At 43.6% G+C, this 18681-nt stretch overlaps 1 protein-coding gene across 1 annotated transcript in view; it reads left to right on the top strand.

The window, feature by feature from the left end:
• LOC143284880 (calcium-dependent secretion activator 1-like) overlaps positions 1–18681 on the top strand; it is a 64142-nt gene that overhangs the window by 30910 nt on the left and 14551 nt on the right. Inside the window, exons 16-22 of the mRNA XM_076591989.1 lie at positions 8240–8396; positions 9711–9852; positions 10829–10984; positions 12216–12366; positions 13785–13859; positions 17786–17869; positions 18522–18629. Coding sequence (XP_076448104.1) covers positions 8240–8396; positions 9711–9852; positions 10829–10984; positions 12216–12366; positions 13785–13859; positions 17786–17869; positions 18522–18629 — 873 coding nt within the window. The remainder of the gene's footprint in view (positions 1–8239; positions 8397–9710; positions 9853–10828; positions 10985–12215; positions 12367–13784; positions 13860–17785; positions 17870–18521; positions 18630–18681) is intronic.

Raw genomic sequence — 18681 nt, 5'->3', positions numbered from 1 at the left:
GTGGAGTCACCCTGCTGAGAAAACAGCTTACAGGTCAGGATGTCAGTGAAGGGCTGTCACCTTGCTGAGAAAACAGCTTACAAGTCAGGATGTCAGTTAAGGGCTGTCACCCTGTTGAGAAAACAGCTTACAGGTCAGGATGTCAGTGAAGGGCTGTCACTCTGTTGAGAAAACAGCTTACAGGTCAGGATGTCAGTGAAGGGCTGTCACATCACTGAGATATGACAGAGCTTACAGGTCAGGATGTCAGTGAAGGGCTTTCACCTCTTTGAAATAAGACAGCTTACAGGTCAGGATGTCAGTGAAGGGCTTTCACCCTGCTGAGAAAACAACTTACAGGTCAGGATGTCAGTGAAGGGCTGTCACCTCTTTGAGATAAGACAGCTTACAGGTCAGGATGTCAGTGAAGGGCTGTCACCTCTTTGAAATAAGACAGCTTACAGGTCAGGATGTCAGTGAAGGGCTGTCACCTCTTTGAAATAAGACAATTTACAGGTCAGGATGTCAGTGAAGGGCTGTCACCTCTTTGAGATAAGACAACTTACAGGTCAGGATGTCAGTGAAGGGCTGTCACCTCTTTGAGATAAGACAACTTACAGGTCAGGATGTCAGTGAAGGGCTGTCACCTCTTTGAGATAAGACAACTTACAGGTCAGGATGTCAGTGAAGGGCTGTCAGTCACTGATGGCACTATACCTGTATCCTCAGGCATTGGACTTGTTATGCAGTGTTCACCAATGATCAGGGTTAGAGACCCCATTTGGACATGGTGTTGTGTCTGTGGGAAAGGCACTTTACTCGTGATTTTCCTCACACCACCCAGGTGTGAATGGGTACCCGACTGGTTGGGAAAGGTTGAAATGTTGGCACTGTATCTAACCATTGGTCAGACCCAGTCTGGGATAATGTCTGCTGTTTATTTGTTTGCCAGACCCGATGTGGGTTGGTTAGTGGTGATCTGATGGTAGAGGGAAAAGTGGGAACATTGTGGTGGTCAGTATGAGGGGCTGTCTGCCTGGTAAACAATGGAGTTTACTTTCATGATGTGACCAAAGTTGGGGGTGGAGGGGGTTGGAGGACGAGATGATGCTGGCTTCGAGTTACCTTGAGGGTGTTGATCTTTCCTCCTCTTCAGTTCAAAACATCATCGTTGTCTGAATGGTTTGAGACTTCTTTTTTTTTTCTTTTTTTTTTTCACTTAGTTGCTGAGAGGTACTACTTGTGTTTGTTGTTTCTTCGTTTTTTTCTCTCTTTTTTTTCCCCTGTTTGTTAGCATTTTCATGTTTTTAGTTGCCATACTCATTTATATTTCCTGCCTAAAACTATTGTAGTTTCTTTTCCCTTCCATAGTGTTTTTACCTCATCAGTGACTTGTTTCTTGGCCTTTTTTTTTTTTTTTTAATCTTTTATTTTCTTTATTAACCATTATACATTCATCTGTGATAGGTTTTCCATTATGCTATTTGTTTACCTGTTATTTTTTCTTGTCACCTGACTTTTTGCTGCTGCCTTTCCTCCCATTTGCAAAGAAGAAAAAGATGGTTTGCTGTTCAGAGCAGCAGTCACTTAGGCTGTCTTGTTATGATAACACAGTGAACCAGCCGTCTTCTTCTGTCATTCTTCAGAATTGTATGCGTACATTGTATGAGTGAGGACCGTTGTCAGTACTGCTCTCAGTTCTGGAGGAGGGATGTTTTGGGTAGTTTTTTTTTTTCTCTGCAGTCAGTGGAGTGTTTTTGGTCTCATGGCAGACTGATGTTGTTGTGGGATAACCTCTCCTATTTGTTTTAATGGTGAGTAGTCAGTATAGAGATTTATGTAACTGGTTAAAAAACAACAACAAAGCAACAATAACACTGATGTGTGAGCGCACATCTGCACCAGCCTGAACAGGAGACGTGGACATGGATGGTGTGTTGTACACAGTCCTTGCCTGAACAGGAGATGTGCACATCGATGGTGTGTTGTACACAGTCCTTGCCTGAACAGGAGACGTGTACATGGATGGTGTGTTGTACACAGTCCTTGCCTGAACAGGAGACGTGCACGTGGATGGTGTGTTGTACACAGTCCTTGCCTGAACAGGAGACATGCACATGGATGGTGTGTTGTACACAGTCCTTTCCCGAACAGGAGACGTGCACATGGATGGTGTGTTGTACACAGTCCTTGCCTGAACAGGAGACATGCACATGGATGGTGTGTTGTACACAATCCTTGCCTGAACAGGAGATGTGTACATGGATGGTGTGTTGTACACAGTCCTTGCCTGAACAGGAGACGTGCACATGGATGGTGTGTTGTACACAGTCCTTGCCTGAACAGGAGACGTGCACATGGATGGTGTGTTGTACACAGTCCTTGCCTGAACAGATGTGTACATGGATGGTGTGTTGTACACAGTCCTTGCCTGAACAGATGTGTACATGGATGGTGTGTTGTACACAGTCCTTGCCTGAACAGATGTGTACATGGATGGTGTGTTGTACACAGTCCTTGCCTGAACAGGAGACGTGCACATGGATTGTGTGTTGTACACAGTCCTTGCCTGAACAGATGTGTACATGGATGGTGTGTTGTACACAGTCCTTGCCTGAACAGATGTGTACATGGATGGTGTGTTGTACACAGTCCTTGCCTGAACAGGAGACGTGTACATGGATGGTGTGTTGTACACAGTCCTTGCCTGAACAGGAGATGTGTACATGGATGGTGTGTTGTACACAGTCCTTGCCTGAACAGGAGACGTGCACATGGATGGTGTGTTGTACACAGTCCTTGCCTGAACATGTTGCTGCTGTTTTGTTTTATTATCTTCACATTTCTTTTCTTCTTCCATGTCATATCTTTAACTGAAAAAAATCCTCTTTTTCTTAATCATTTGTTTTTGAGGGCAAACTAACTTTCACAGTCACTTTGGCATGCGGTCTTTATTATAGCTTTTTTTACCTTTATTGAACCACTTGGTCACGACTGACTTGCAGTACTGATTCGCGTGAAGAGTATTGTTGGATTTGTAAATCACAGTGTAGGTTAAGAATGGACTTTTTTCTTTTTCTCCTTTCGCTTGTCTTTTGCTCATACATTATTGTAATTTATTGAGAGATTTTTGTGGGTTTTTTTTTTTTTTTTTTTTTTCTTTTCTGTTAATCTTCTTTTACCCCCCAGGGATCCTGATATTTTGTCATTCTTTTGCTTTTCTTTTTTCTTTTTTTTTCTTTTTCTTTTTTTTTTTTTTTTACCAATCAACATGTTGTGTCTTTTTCTTCCTCTCCTTTTTCATATTAGCACCCATTCTCATGTTAAAGTCATTCATATATGTTGCACTTTGTCATACTGACTGTTGATAGAAAAGCACAAAGTCCAGACATCCAAAAAATGTAGCACTTCTAATTTTTTCTCATGTTATATGCAAATATTAATAAAAGAGGAATTCAAACTCATGTGAAAAAAAAAAAAGAATTGTGGAAATTATGTAATAGGCAGTATTTAAGATGCGTACACTAAGTTGCTTACGTCTGGTAAGTGAGGTATGATGAATATGATGGGATTGGTGGATGATGACAAGTTTGTTGGAATGACGCAATTCTTGATAATGCCGCTCAAAAGACCTTGATGAAAAGTTTGTTGGAATGATGTCATTCTTGATAATGCTGCTCAAAAGACCTTGATGACAAGTTTGTTGGAATGACGTGATTCTTGATAATGCTGCTTAAAAGACCTTGAAGCCATTAGATTTCTTCCAAGCATCTTTTCCAAAGTGATGTCAGTATAGAAAGGAAGGTAATGTGAGTTTGGGAAGGATGGGGATGCTATCGTAAGGATGGGGGCTGATAATGTTAGGATGGGGATGCTGATATCATAAGGATGGGGGCTGATATCCAAAGGATGGGATGCTGATATCATAAGAATGGGGATGCTGATATCATAAGGATGGGGGCTGATATCCAAAGGATGGGATGCTGATATCATAAGAATGGGGATGCTAATATCGTATGGATTGGGGCTGATATCATAAGGATGGGGATGCTTATATTATGAGGATGGGGGCTGATACCGTAAGGATGATCTCCAGAGGATTGGGATGCTGATATCGTATGGATGGGGATGCTAATATTGTAAGGATGGGGACTGATATCGTAAGGATGGTATCCAAAGGATGGGGATGCCGATATCCAAAGGATGGGGGATGCTAATATCGCAAGGATGGGGATGCTGATACTGTAAGGATGGGGACTGATATCATAAGGATGATATCCAAAGGATGGGGGATGCTGATATTGCAAGGATGGGGATGCTGATATTGTAAGGATGGGGACTGATATCGTAAGGATGATATCCAAAGGATGGGGATGCTGATATTGTAAGGATGGGGGCTGATATCATAAGGATGATACCCAAAGGATGGGGATGCTGATATTGTAAGAATGGGGGCTGATATCGTAAGGATACCCAAAGGATGGGGGCTGATGTCGTATGGATGGGGATGCTGATATCATAAGGATGATATCCAAAGGATGGGGATGCTGATATGGACGGATGGGGATGCTTATGTCAGAAGGTTTTGGATGCTAATATTGGAAGGGTGTGTTTATTCTGTTATCCACTTGGTTCAGTTATTGCCACCCTTGACTGGGTTTAGAGAAGGTGAGCAGCCAGTACTGTTTTGATTTTGCGAGAAATAAACAAGCCTTTGCCATCCTGTGTCTCATTTTCATTAAAGTTGAAACAAATCATGAAGAGAACCCAGCTGTTATCCTGTAAGTTCTGATGTCCATAGCTCCTTCTCCGTGGTACTAGATCTGCAGAAAGTAAGAGTGGAACAACCTGGAGTGGAGTTCAGGCCAGCTGGCACCAACCAGCTTCAGATTGGTGCCAGCACTACAGAGAGTAGTGCCACCCCTCCACGTCCCCCTCTACCCTCTGTGAAAGTTAGTCAGTGGTGGATCAGTAAGGTACACAACTTGAAAAGCACTAGTGATGAGTGGCAGTACATGTGAAACAGTCCATGCTGAAAGCATGTGGCCCATAGTCCTGTGCTGGGGCTGGGTGGAGGTACAGAGTTATGTCGCACTAGATGACAACATTTGATACATACATTGAGCCTTCACCAAAAGCAAAGGAGACTTGAGTGACTGCAGCGACTAATGGGTGTTTATGGAATGTAGTCCAGAAAGTAATGTAGAAATAATAGCATAAACAACCTATGTAAATCATGACTAAAAACTGTCATGAAGATTAGCTAAGAGAGTTCCACAGTGTTACATTTTGTTTTTTTCCATCTAGTAACAGCTGCATGAGAAACAGAACAAGAGGTAGTCTATAGAAAGTGTGAGTGTGTGTATGCATGTGTTCATTCATGTGGTTGTATATTTGCATGCATAGTTCTATAGTGTCTGTATGTTTGTGTTCATGAAAGAGTGAGTATGAGGATGGATCACATTATTTACTTCACCATAGACTGACTGACTTGTACAGAATGTAACAGTAAATGTTACAAAGTATGTTTGCTAATGTAAATGTCTGAGGCAGTTTGCTTTGCATTCTATTTGTGTGCGTGTGTGTGCTGGCATAAGTGAAAATACATTTGAGTACTTAGGCATTAAGCACAAAACTTGCATGTATGCACAGATGATACTGGATCTAAAAGATATGAATAATGTTAATCATTCTGCACAAACAACTTTCTCTAATCCATTCAAGTTTTTTGTCAGTTTCATATATCTTTTTTGTAATTCATACTTTTGTTCAGATACCATTAATATCATATACCATCTATGATCCATTGTGTGTGAACAGTGGTTGAAAGCAGTGTCATTTTTGTTTGTATGTGTGTGTGTGTTTCACTTTGTGAAAGTGATGAATTTGTGCTTTTGGGGAAGCGGACACTTGTGGATAAGTGGGCTATTTTTTTTCTTCTGAATTGCAGCGTTTTTGAAATGGAATTTACCTGGCAACTGAAGGGTCAGCCAGCGTTGCTCATATTCTGTTGTGCACTGTCAGTGATGTGTCATCAGCATTGCTGACATTCTTTTTTATACTGTCATTGATGTGTCGTAGATTTGCAGGGTTCACAGTCAGGGAAGCCTGGAAAAGTTTTGGGAAAATGTGAGAACCATTTCCGGGGCTGGAAAAGTCTTAGAAAAATGAAGGAACCTTTTTCAGGGCTGGAAAAGTCTTGTGAAAATTTGAGAACCATTTCCAGGGCTGGAAAGGTTTTGGAAAAATGAGATGACCATTTATGTGTGTAGCATGCAGGCCATTGCCTGTCCTGTGGTTAGATGCAGGGACAGAAGCAGTGTTGCTATATGTGTGTTTGTCCTATGATCAGATCAGGGACAGAAGCAGTGTTGCTATGTGTGTGTTTGTCCTATGATCAGATCAGGGACAGAAGCAGAGTGTTGTGTGTGTGTGGCTGTCCTATGGTCAGATCAGGGACAGAAGCAGTGTTACTATGTGTGTGTTTGACCTGTGATCAGATCAGGGACAGAAGCAGTGTTGCTATGTGTGTGTTTGTCCCATGATCAGATCAGGGACAGAAGCAGTCTTGTGTGTGTGTGGCTGTCCTATGGTTAGATCAGGGACAGAGGCAGTGTTGTGTGTGTGTGTTTGTCCTATGATCAGATCAGGGACAGAAGCAGAGTGTTGTGTGTGTGTGTTTGTCCTATGGTCAGATCAGGGACAGAAGCAGAGTATTGTGTGTGTGTGTGGCTGTCCTATGGTCAGATCAGGGACAGAAGCAGTGTTGCTATGTGTGTTTTTGTCCTATGATCAGATCAGGGACAGAAGCAGAGTGTTGCGTGTGTGTGGCTGTCCTATGATCAGATCAGGGACAGAGTGTTGTGTGTGTGTGGCTGTCCTATGGTTAGATCAGGAACATAAGCAGTCTTGCTATGTGTGTGTTTGTCCTGTGATCAGACTAGGGACAGAGGCAGAGTGTCGTGTGTGTGTGTGTGGCTGTCCTATGGTCAGATCAGGGACAGAGGCAGAGTGTTGTGTGTGTGTGGCTGTCCTATGGTCAGATCAGGGACAGAGGCAGAGTGTTGTGTGTGTGTGTGTGTGTGTGTGGCTGTCCTATGGTCAAATCAGGGACAGAGGCAGTGTTGTGTGTGTGTGGCTGTCCTGTGATCAGATCAGGGACAGAGGCAGTGTTGTGTGTGTGTGGCTGTCCTGTGATCAAATCAGGGACAGAGACAGAGTGTTGTGTGTGTGTGTGGCTGTCCTATGGTCAGATCAGGGACAGAGGCAGAGTGTTGTGTGTGTGTGGCTGTCCTATGGTCAGATCAGGGACAGAAGCAGAGCGTTGTGCTGTGTGTGTGGCTGTCCTATGGGCAGATCAGGGACAGAAGCAGAGTGCTGTGTGTGTGTGGCTGTCCTATGATCAAATCAGGGACAGAGACAGTGTTGTGCTATGTGTGTGGCTGTCCAATGGTTAGATCAGGGACAGAGGCAGTGTTGCTATGTGTGTGTGGCTGTCCTATGGTCAGATCAGGGACAGAAGCAGAGTGTTGTGTGTGTGTGGCTGTCCTATGGTCAGATCAGGGACAGAAGCAGTGTTGCTATGTGTGTGTTTGTCCTATGATCAGATCAGGGACAGAAGCAGAGTGTTGTGTGTGTGTGGCTGTCCTATGGTCAGATCAGGGACAGAGTGTTGTGTGTGTGTGGCTGTCACTATGGTTAGATCAGGAACATAAGCAGTCTTGCTATGTGTGTGTTTGTCCTGTGATCAGACTAGGGACAGAGGCAGAGTGTCGTGTGTGTGTGTGTGTGGCTGTCCTATGGTCAGATCAGGGACAGAGGCAGAGTGTTGTGTGTGTGTGGCTGTCCTATGGTCAGATCAGGGACAGAGGCAGAGTGTTGTGCTGTGTGTGTGGCTGTCCTATGGTCAGATCAGGGACAGAGGCAGAGTGTTGTGTGTGTGTGGCTGTCCTATGGTCAGATCAGGGACAGAGGCAGAGTGTTGTGTGTGTGTGGCTGTCCTATGGTCAGATCAGGGACAAAAGCAGAGCGTTGTGCTGTGTGTGTGGCTGTCCTATGGTCAGATCAGGGACAAAGGCAGAGTGGTGTGTGTGTGTGTGTGGCTGTCCTGTGATCAAATCAGGGACATAGACAGAGTGTTGTGTGTGTGTGGCTGTCCTATGGTCAGATCAGGGACAGAGGCAGAGTGTTGTTCTGTGTGTGTGGCTGTCCTATGGTCAGATCAGGGACAGAAGCAGAGCGTTGTGTGTGTGGCGTGCAGGCTTTTGCCTGGTTCAGCGACCTGTTGGTGGAACACGCAGAGATCTTCTGGTCACTGTTTGGGGTGGACATGACGGCCGTCATGGAGGCCCAGCCACCCGACACCTGGGACAGCTTCCCCCTCTTCCAGCTGCTTAACGATTACCTGCGTACTGACGGTGAGGATGATGATAATGATCAGGATGATAATAATGATAATACATACCAGGCACAATGACAGCTTTCCCCCTAAATACCTGACACATGGAACAACTTTTACCTCTTTTAGCTGCTCAGTGATTACATGCGTACTGATGGTGAGGATAATGATAAATACCTGACACATGGAACAACTTTTCCCTCTTCCAGACGCTCAATGATTACCTGCATACTGACAGTGATGATGATGATAATGATGATAAATACCTGACACATGGAACAAAGTTTCCCTCTTCCACCTGCTCAATGATTACCTGTGTACTGACAGTGAGGATAATGATGATGATAATGATAAACACCTGACACATGGAACAACTTTTCCCTCTTCCAGCTGCTCAATGATTACCTGTGTACTGACAGTGATGATAATGATAATAATGATAAATACCTGACACATGGAACAACTTTTCCCTCATCATTATGATTACAGCAGACCTTGTGGTTCGTGATTGGTAAATCATGATGATTACAGCAGACGTTATGGTTAGTGATAGGTAAATCATTATGATTATAGCAGACGTTATGGTTTGTGATAGGTAAATGATTACAGCAGAGTTACCCACAGCTAAGAGGATGTGGGTTTCACACAGCCAAGGGTCATCCAGTGTCCACCTCATGGCTGTATCTGTGGGAGAGTTGTTCAGATTTCCTGACCACACTCTGCAGGTGCCTGTATCTCGCTCTCAGCCTGGTTGACGGCAGGATAGAATGATTACGAGAGTATAGCCTTGTCCAGAAGTCGTGAAGCAAAACGGACCCCATATCAGCATCATCATCGCCTCATCACCATTGATCATCATTGCAGTTTAGAAAAACAAGCATGTCCATAAATTCTGGGGCACCAGTGAAACTTCTGCGTTCACTCGTATGCACACGAGTGGGCTTTTACGTGTATGACCGTTTTTACCCCGCCATGTAGGCAGCCATACTCCGTGTTCGGGGGTGTGCATGCTGGCTATGTTCTTGTTTCCATAACCCACCGAATGCTGACATGGATTACAGGATCTTTAACGTGCGTATTTGATGTTCTGCTTGCATATACACACGAAGGGGGTTCAGGCACTAGCAGGTCTGCACATATGTTGACCTGGGAGATCGGTAAAAGTCTCCACCCTTTACCCACCAGGCGCCGTCACCATGATTTGAACCCGGGACCCTCAGATTGACAGTCCAATGCTTTAACCACTCGGCTATTGCGCCCGTCGCACCAATGAAACAAAATTTGTTTTAATTGACTGACAGCATTGTGTGTGACGTGTGTGTGTGTGTTTCAGAGAACCTGTGTAACGGTCGGTTCCACCAGCACCTGCGTGACGTGTTTGCCCCCCAAGTGGTGCGCTACGTGGACCTCATGGAGTCCTCCATTGCTCAGTCCATCCACAAGGGCTTTGAGAGGGAGAAGTGGGACATGACCGGGTAAACATCACTTCACTGTCTGCTCTGAGGGGAGAGGGGGTGGGGGAGGGGGGGGCAGGGTTGGGGTTGGTCCATTAAAAAATAGATATGTCACTACACAGTAAAAGAATGCTTTAGTATGAAGTTGCTCTCTCTGTGTGTCTCTCTCTCTCTTTTTTTTTATTCTTTTTTTCTTAATAATTTTTTTACATTTTTTTTACACATTTGGAAAGATCCTAAACACTCTGAAAATGTGTACATGATGTATCAGATAGTTAAAAAAAAACAAAATTAACTCTTGTCTTGGGTTTTGATAAATAGTCCTTCAGCATGAAAGCCAAAAGTTGGGTGGGTTTTTTTTTCAGCACATTTCCCCCTCCCCCCCCCCCCCCCCCCCTCCACCTCCAAGGACAGCAGGGGTTGTTCAGTATAACGTTTTTTATTCTGGGTTCAATTCCTTTCTCCCAAGTTTGACTGGAGATAAGACTATAAACTGAGGTCCCTCGTGCAGAATGTACTTGGCACTCTGAAAAAGAACCCTTGGCAAATTATGTGTTGTCCCCTCACAAGTTCTGTAGAAGAAATCCATTCTGACAGTTTCATGAATGAATGAATATATATATATATATATATACACACACACGCATGCATTCAAAGCCTGACCAGCAAAATTGGGTTATGCTGCTGTCAGGCATCTACCTCCCCCCCAGAAATGGAGTATGGCTGCCTACATGGCGAGGGTAAAAATGGTTACACACATTGCAGCCCACCAACAAAGAAGATACCTGCCTAGCAGTAATGTGTGACAGCTCTTTGAGAAACTGAATTAGTGTGGTGTGTATGTGTTTGGTGTGTGTGTTTGTGTGAGTGTGTGTATGATGATGTGTGTGTGTGTGTGATGTGTGTGTTTGTGGTGTGTATGTGTGGTGTGTGTGTGTGTGGTGTGTGTATGTGGTGTTTGTGTGTGTGTGATATGTGTGTGGGTGTGTGTGACCAGCAATGGGTGTGCCACATCGGAGGACATGCTGTGGAAGCTAGACGCCCTGCAGTCGTTCATCAGAGAGCTGCACTGGCCGGAGGAGGTCTTCGCTGACCACCTGGACCACCGCCTCAAGCTGATGGCTGCTGACATGATCGAGGCAGCCGCCAAACGGTCTGTTGCCATGTTTTTTCCCTCTGTGTCTTTCTCACTTCGAGGTTTAAGCAGTATAAGGACAGAGTTGGGCTTTACACTGAGCCCCAGAGACTGGTTGTGAATTCACTGTCCCTGTGGCTGTACAAGGAGAGAGCTTGGCTTTACACTGAGCCCCAGACACTGGTGGTGGTGAATTCACTGTCCCTGTGGCTGTACAAGGAGAGAGTTGGGCTTTACACTGAGCAGACACTGGTGGTGAATTCACTGTCCGTGTGACTGTACAAGGACAGAGCCCCAGACACTGGTGGTGAATTCACTGTCCCTGTGACTATGAAAGGCTGTGAAACCTTTAACCTGTAACTGTGATTGTGTGTAATAACCCTGATTCAGCATTGCTGTCATTTTTCTGTCCTGTTTTCTGTGTTGTTGTGTGTGAATGTTACCTTGATTTAATCATGACATCCTGCAAATTGTTTGAAGAGCCAAACTTGACAGAATAATGGATGTTGATAAGACTTGCAGGCATGCACACATGAAGAGTTTGCTCAATGGAGAAAGTAATGCATTTGAAAAGAACTTTTTACAAGTTTATTACACAGAGCTTAAGACGGGTGGTGGATGTCAGTGGAAGCATATGTCCTTCAGCAGCTGAAACTTTACAAGAGGGTGTGCTGTTGGGGAGCTGTGGGTATCATGTTTCTTCTTCTTCTTCTTCACCTGTAACTTTGTGAAGAGTCACTGGGGTGTGGCACTGAGAAACTGTTAGAATGATTGCTGTTGAGCATTAGACAGTCCTCAGCCCTGATTCCCTGCAGAGAACTGACAGACCTGGAGGAATGCAGTGAACAGTGATGTGCGTCACCCCACTGACTCCTCTCAGTGTCAAGTGAGAAGCTCTGACGTGTGTTTGTTATACGGAGCACACTAGTGGTGAGAGATTGAGTGGTACACTAGTGGTGAGAGATTGAGTGGTACACCAAGCTGAGGAATACATAGATATGCAGTTTCAGTTTCAGTAGCTCAAGGAGGCGTCACTGCGTTCGGACAAATCCATATACGCTACACCACATCTGCCAAGCAGATGCCTGACCAGCAGTGTAACCCAACGCGCTTAGTCAGGCCTTGAGATATGCAAAGAAAGGGGTGCAAGGCAGGAAGTAGATTTGATCTTTACCTGGCTGCAAACTTGCTGTGAATGGTATCTGGCCTTGACTCGCACATTTCAGTCTTGCCCCCTTGTGGCTTTCAGAACCCTGAAGAGCTTTGAGGTGTGGCTGCGTAAAGGAGGGAAGAGCACGGACTACATGACCTACACTGAGATGTGCACCATGATGAACGTCATCATCGACTGCAAGAACAAGGCCCTGCACCTGTGTGCTCTGGACCACGGCCAGAACATGGTGTGTGGGGAGTGTGGTGTGTGTGTTGGTGGTGTGTGTGTGTGTGGTGTGCGTGTGTGGTGTCTGTATGTGTGGTGTGTGTGTGTGTGTGGTGTCTGTATGTGTGGTGTGTGTGTGTGGTGTCTGTATGTGTGTGTGTGTGTGTGTGTGTGTGGTGTCTGTATGTGTGTGTGTGTGTGTGATCAACTGCAAGAACAGTATCTAATGTTTTATAACATTACAGTAACCGTCCATAATTCAGCAGTATCTAATGTTTTATAACACCACAGTAACAGTCCATAATTCAGCAATATATGTTTTATAACACTGCAGTAACAGTCCATAATTCAGCAGTATCTGTTTTATAACACCACAGTAACAGTCCATAATTCAGCAATATCTGTTTTATAACACTGCAGTAACAGTCCATAATTCAGCAATATCTGTTTTATAACACCGCAGTAACAGTCCATAATTCAGCAATATCTGTTTTATAACACTGCAGTAACAGTCCATAATTCAGCAATATCTGTTTTATAACACTGCAGTAACAGTCCATAATTCAGCAATATCTGTTTTATGACACTGCAGTAACAGTCCATAATTCAGCAATATCTGTTTTATAACACCACAGTAACAGTCCATAATTCAGCAATATCTGTTTTATAACACTGCAGTAACAGTCCATAATTCAGCAATATATGTTTTATAACACTGCAGTAACAGTCCATAATTCAGCAATATCTGTTTTATAACACTGCAGTAACAGTCCATAATTCAGCAATATCTGTTTTATAACACTGCAGTAACAGTCCATAATTCAGCAATATCTGTTTTATAACACCATAGTAACAGTACATAATTCAGCAGTGTCTAATGTTTTATAACACTACAGTAACCATCCACAATTCAGCAGTATCTAATGTTTTACAACACCACAGTAACAGTCCATAATTCAGCAATATCTAACTGTTTATAACAGCACAGTAACAGTCCATAATTCAGCAATATCTAACTGTTTTACAACACAACAGTAACAGTTCATAATTCAGCAATATCTGTTTTATAACACCACAGTAACGGTCCATAATTCAGCAATATCTAACTGTTTTATAACACCACAGTAACAGTCCATAATTCAGCAGTATCAAATGTTTTACAACACTACAGTAACAGTCCATTTTAAGCTGACAGACTACTACATCTTTGGGTTCCACAGCCAGAAGATTCCTCTTTCATTTTAAGCCTGGTGCAAGTGAACAGAACTTGTGGAGTGGTGAGGTGAAAGTGAAAGTTGAGTGATGAGAAGATAGCATCAGAATATGTGTGTCTGTTGCCAGGTGAAGACAGTGAACAGTATTGTTGGATGACTGATGGTGTTTGCTGTGTCAGCTGTATTGTTTGTCCTGACGGAGATGTTTGCTGTGTGTTGCCTGCAGCACCAGTACCACACCAAGATTGACGAGTCACTGGAGAGAGCTCAGATGGAGATGGTGCGCTGTCTGGTGGAGAAGGTAAACCCCTGAAAACAGTGTATGGCTGCCTACATGGCAGTGGAATGGTTATACACATAAAAGCCAACTTGTGCATACCAGGGAATGTTGGAGGTGCCACCCACAAAAGAAGTCTGCGGTGACTGTCTTGTCACGCCTGGTGGGCAAGTGGGGGAAAGTGTAGTGACTGACGTGTTGTCCTTTTGAGGATGCTTCACTGTAGGGACTGACATGTTCATCCTTTTGAGGATGCTTCACTGTAGGGACTGACATGTTATTCTTTTGAGGATGCTTCACTGTAGGGACTGACATGTTATCCTTTTGAGGATGCTTCACTGTAGGGACTGACGTGTTCATCCTTTTGAGGATGCTTCACTGTAGGGACTGACATGTTATCCTTTTGAGGATGCTTCACTGTAGGGACTGAAGTGTTCATCCTTTTGAGGATGCTTCACTGTAGGGACTGACATGTTATCCTTTTGAGGATGCTTCATCGTAGGGACTGACATGTTATCCTTTTGGGGATGCTTCACTGTAGGGACTGAAATGTTCATCCTTTTGAAGATGCTTCACTGTAGGGACTGACATGTTAACCTTTTGAGGATGTTTCACTGTAGGGACTGACATGTTATCCTTTTGAGGATGCTTCACTGCAGTGACTGACATGTTATCCTTTTGAAGATGCTTCACTGTAGGGATTGACATGTTATCCTTTTGAGGATGCTTCACTGTAGTGACTGACATGTTATCCTTTTGAAGATGCTTCACTGTAGTGACTGACATGTTATCCTTTTGAAGATGCTTCACTGTAGGGACTGACATGTTATCCTTTTGAAGATGCTTCACTGTAGGGACTGACATGTTATCCTTTTGAGGATGCTTCACTGTAGGGACTGACATGTTATTCTTTTGAGGATGCTTCACTGTAGGGACTGACATGTTATCCTTTTGAAGATGCTTCACTGTAGGGACTGACATGTTATTCTTTTGAGGATGCTTCACTGTAGGGACTGACATGTTATCCTTTTGAGGATGCTTCACTGTAGGGACCGACATGTTCATCCTTTTGAGGATGCTTCACTGTAGGGACTGACATGTTATTCTTTTGAGGATGCTTCACTGTGGTGACTGACATGTTATCCTTTTGAGGATGCTTCACTGTAGGGACTGACATGTTATCCTTTTAAAGATGCTTCACTGTAGGGACTGACATGTTATCCTTTTGAGGATGCTTCACTGTAGGGACTGACATGTTATCCTTTTGAGGATGCTTCACTGTAGGGACTGACATGTTATTCTTTTGAGGATGCTTCACTGTAGGGACTGACATGTTATCCTTTTGAGGATGCTTCACTGTAGGGACTGACATGTTATTCTTTTGAGGATGCTTCACTGTAGGGACTGACATGTTATTCTTTTGAGGATGCTTCACTGTGGTGACTGACATGTTATCCTTTTAGGATGCTTCACTGTAGGGACTGACATGTTGTCCTTTTGAGGATGCTTTACTGTGGTGACTGAGGATGCTTCACTGTAGGGACTGACATGTTATCCTTTTGAGGATGCTTCACTGTAGGGACTGACATGTTTATCCTTTTGAGGATGTTTCACTGTAGGGACTGACATGTTATCCTTTTGAGGATGTTTCACTGTAGGGACTGACATGTTCATCCTTTTGAGGATGCTTCACTGTAGGTACTGACATGTTCATGTTGTATTCAGTAGGGATGTCTCAAATAATAAGAACAAAAGACTGCAGGAGTGGTGGCCTAGCACCTGCCTGGTACGCCAGAGAATCGGAGCGCACGGGATCAAATCCCACTCTCCCTGTTATTTTCTTTCTTTCCGCTAGACCTTGAGTGATGGTATGGATGCTGTCATTTACATAAGACAATAAAGCGAGGCCCCATGTGCAGCATGCAGTTAGCACATGCAAATGAACTTCAGGCAACAGAAGTTTTGTCCTGGCAAAACTCCATACAAAAATCCACTTTGACACGAAAACAAGGAGACTTGCAGGGAGGAGAAAAAAAAAAGGGGGTAGCAGTGTAGCAATACACTTTCCATTGGGAGAGCAGCCCAAATTAAACATAGAGAAATGTGCTGTGACAGTGAATAACAGTGCAGTGTAGCAATACACTTTCCGTTGTCAGAGCAGCCCAAATTAAACATTGAGAAATGTGCTGTGACAGTGAATAACAGTGCAGTGTAGCAATACACTTTCCATTGGGAGAGCAGCCCAAATTAAACATTGAGAAATGTGCTGTGACAGTGGATAACAGTGCAGTGTAGCAATACACTTTCCATTGGGAGAGCAGCCCAAATTAAACAGAGAAATGTGCTGTGACAGTGAATAACAGTGCAGTGTAGCAATACACTTTCCATTGGGAGAGCAGCCCAAATTAAACATTGAGAAATGTGCTGTGACAGTGGATAACAGTGCAGTGTAGCAATACACTTTCCATTGGGAGAGCAGCCCAAATTAAACAGAGAAATGTGCTGTGACAGTGAATAACAGTGCAGTGTAGCAATACACTTTCCATTGGGAGAGCAGCCCAAATTGAACATTGAGAAATGTGCTGTGACAGTGGATAACAGTGCAGTGTAGCAATACACTTTCCATTGGGAGAGCAGCCCAAATTAAACATTGAGAAATGTGCTGTGACAGTGGATAACAGTGCAGTGTAGCAATACACTTTCCATTGGGAGAGCAGCCCAAATTAAACTGAGAAATGTGCTGTGACAGTGAATAACAGTGCAGTGTAGCAATACACTTTCCATTGGGAGAGCAGCTCAAATTAAACAGAGAAATGTGCTGTGACAGTGAATAACAGTGCAGTGTAGCAATACACTTTCCATTGAGAGAGCAGCCCAAATTAAACATTGAGAAATGTGCTGTGACAGTGAATAACAGTGCAGTGTAGCAATACACTTTCCATTGGGAGAGCAGCCCAAATTAAACAGAGAAATGTGCTGTGACAGTGAATAACAGTGCAGTGTAGCAATACACTTTCCATTGGGAGAGCAGCCCAAATTAAACATTGAGAAATGTGCTGTGACAGTGGATAACAGTGCAGTGTAGCAATACACTTTCCATTGGGAGAGCAGCCCAAATTAAACATTGAGAAATGTGCTGTGACAGTGGATAACAGTGCAGTGTAGCAATACACTTTCCATTGGGAGAGCAGCCCAAATTAAACATTGAGAAATGTGCTGTGACAGTGGATAACAGTGCAGTGTAGCAATACACTTTCCATTGGGAGAGCAGCCCAAATTAAACAGAGAAATGTGCTGTGACAGTGAATAACAGTGCAGTGTAGCAATATACTTTCCATTGGGAGAGCAGCCCAAATTAAACATTGAGAAATGTGCTGTGACAGTGAATAACAGTGCAGTGTAGCAATACACTTTCCATTGGGAGAGCAGCCCAAATTAAACAGAGAAATGTGCTGTGACAGTGAATAACAGTGCAGTGTAGCAATACACTTTCCATTGGGAGAGCAGCCCAAATTAAACTGAGAAATGTGCTGTGACAGTGAATAACAGTGCAGCACAATACTGATGGAGGTCACTGGCCACAACTGCTTTGGGGTTCTCCAGCCGAGCAGAGCAGTGTTTTTCACAGGACAGGGATCAGACCAGTGCTGGAGTCAGACAAAGAAAGAAAAGATGTGATTTATCAGTGTTTTACCAAATACAGTATAAAAATCCATACTGTAAAAATACAATATGTAACATGCATACAAAATACAGTATAAAATACATAACATAATGTAAACATTCATAATGCATCAATGCATGAAAAAGTTCAGTATCAAATTCAATACTGTAAAGATACGATATATGAATATGTGTCATGCATCACAAAGTGCAGAGAAGAGAACACACATGTTGTAAATGTGCACTATGTGTGGGTACATGACCCAGTGATGTGTTGCTGTGTGCAGTTCCTGTCTGTTCTGGAGTCTGTGCTGAGCAAACTGGCGCGCTATGATGAAGGCACCTTCTTCGCTTCCATTCTGTCCCTCACGGTATGTGGGTCTGGAGGTTACACACACTTATTTCCTGCTTCACTGCTGGCTTATGTGTTATGGACCAGAAGTAATCATTTTAATGATTATACGAAATGTTTACAGGGCATTGATTCTTGTGCAGAGACAAATCAAAGCACTTACCCAGCAGTCATTCACACGCATTCTCAGCTCTGAGAGCATTGAACGATGGTATTATAAATACATGAGGAAAGCAGCAGAGAAACTACAGACCAGGAAGAGGGGGTCTGAGGGGAGGAGGCTTTCCAGTCTTCATCTCTTCACAGTGTTCGACTGTCCTGTTGGATGAATGTTGTCGTCCTCTCCAAGTCCTGCCTGGAGCCACAGAGCTGTTTGTTTGAGATGAGAGAGGTACACCACATGTCCAGATGTATTCTTCACAAGATATATATGGGAATGGTTTTATAGCTGTTGATGTTGGCATTGAAACTGAATTCAAGTCTGGCCTTGAACTACTGCAGTTATCCATAATTTTATATTACTTTGTAAAGTGTTAGTAACAGATACAGCAACTATGTTGTCACTCATTTCTGTGTTATGTACATCTGTGTGCACATACATACAAAGGTGTGTGTTTGTTTCCCAGATGTGTGTGTACAAAAACTCAGCTGTGTGTGTGTGTGTTTGCCAGAAACCGGTGAATGAGCTGGGCAAGTCCTATGTGGACTTCATGCGCTGCAATGTGGATCGCCTGCGTCAGAAGATCACTGATGAGCTGTACACACTGACAGCTTTTGAGGTACAAACACATGAGAGAAAAAACTGTAAAAGTGTTGTTGCTGTTGTTGTTT

The sequence above is a fragment of the Babylonia areolata genome, chromosome 8 (assembly GCF_041734735.1).
Source record: "Babylonia areolata isolate BAREFJ2019XMU chromosome 8, ASM4173473v1, whole genome shotgun sequence".
NCBI lineage: Eukaryota > Metazoa > Mollusca > Gastropoda > Neogastropoda > Buccinidae > Babylonia > Babylonia areolata.
The sequence above is the reverse complement of the archived record's forward strand: the minus strand, read 5'-3'. Positions and strand labels throughout refer to the sequence as shown.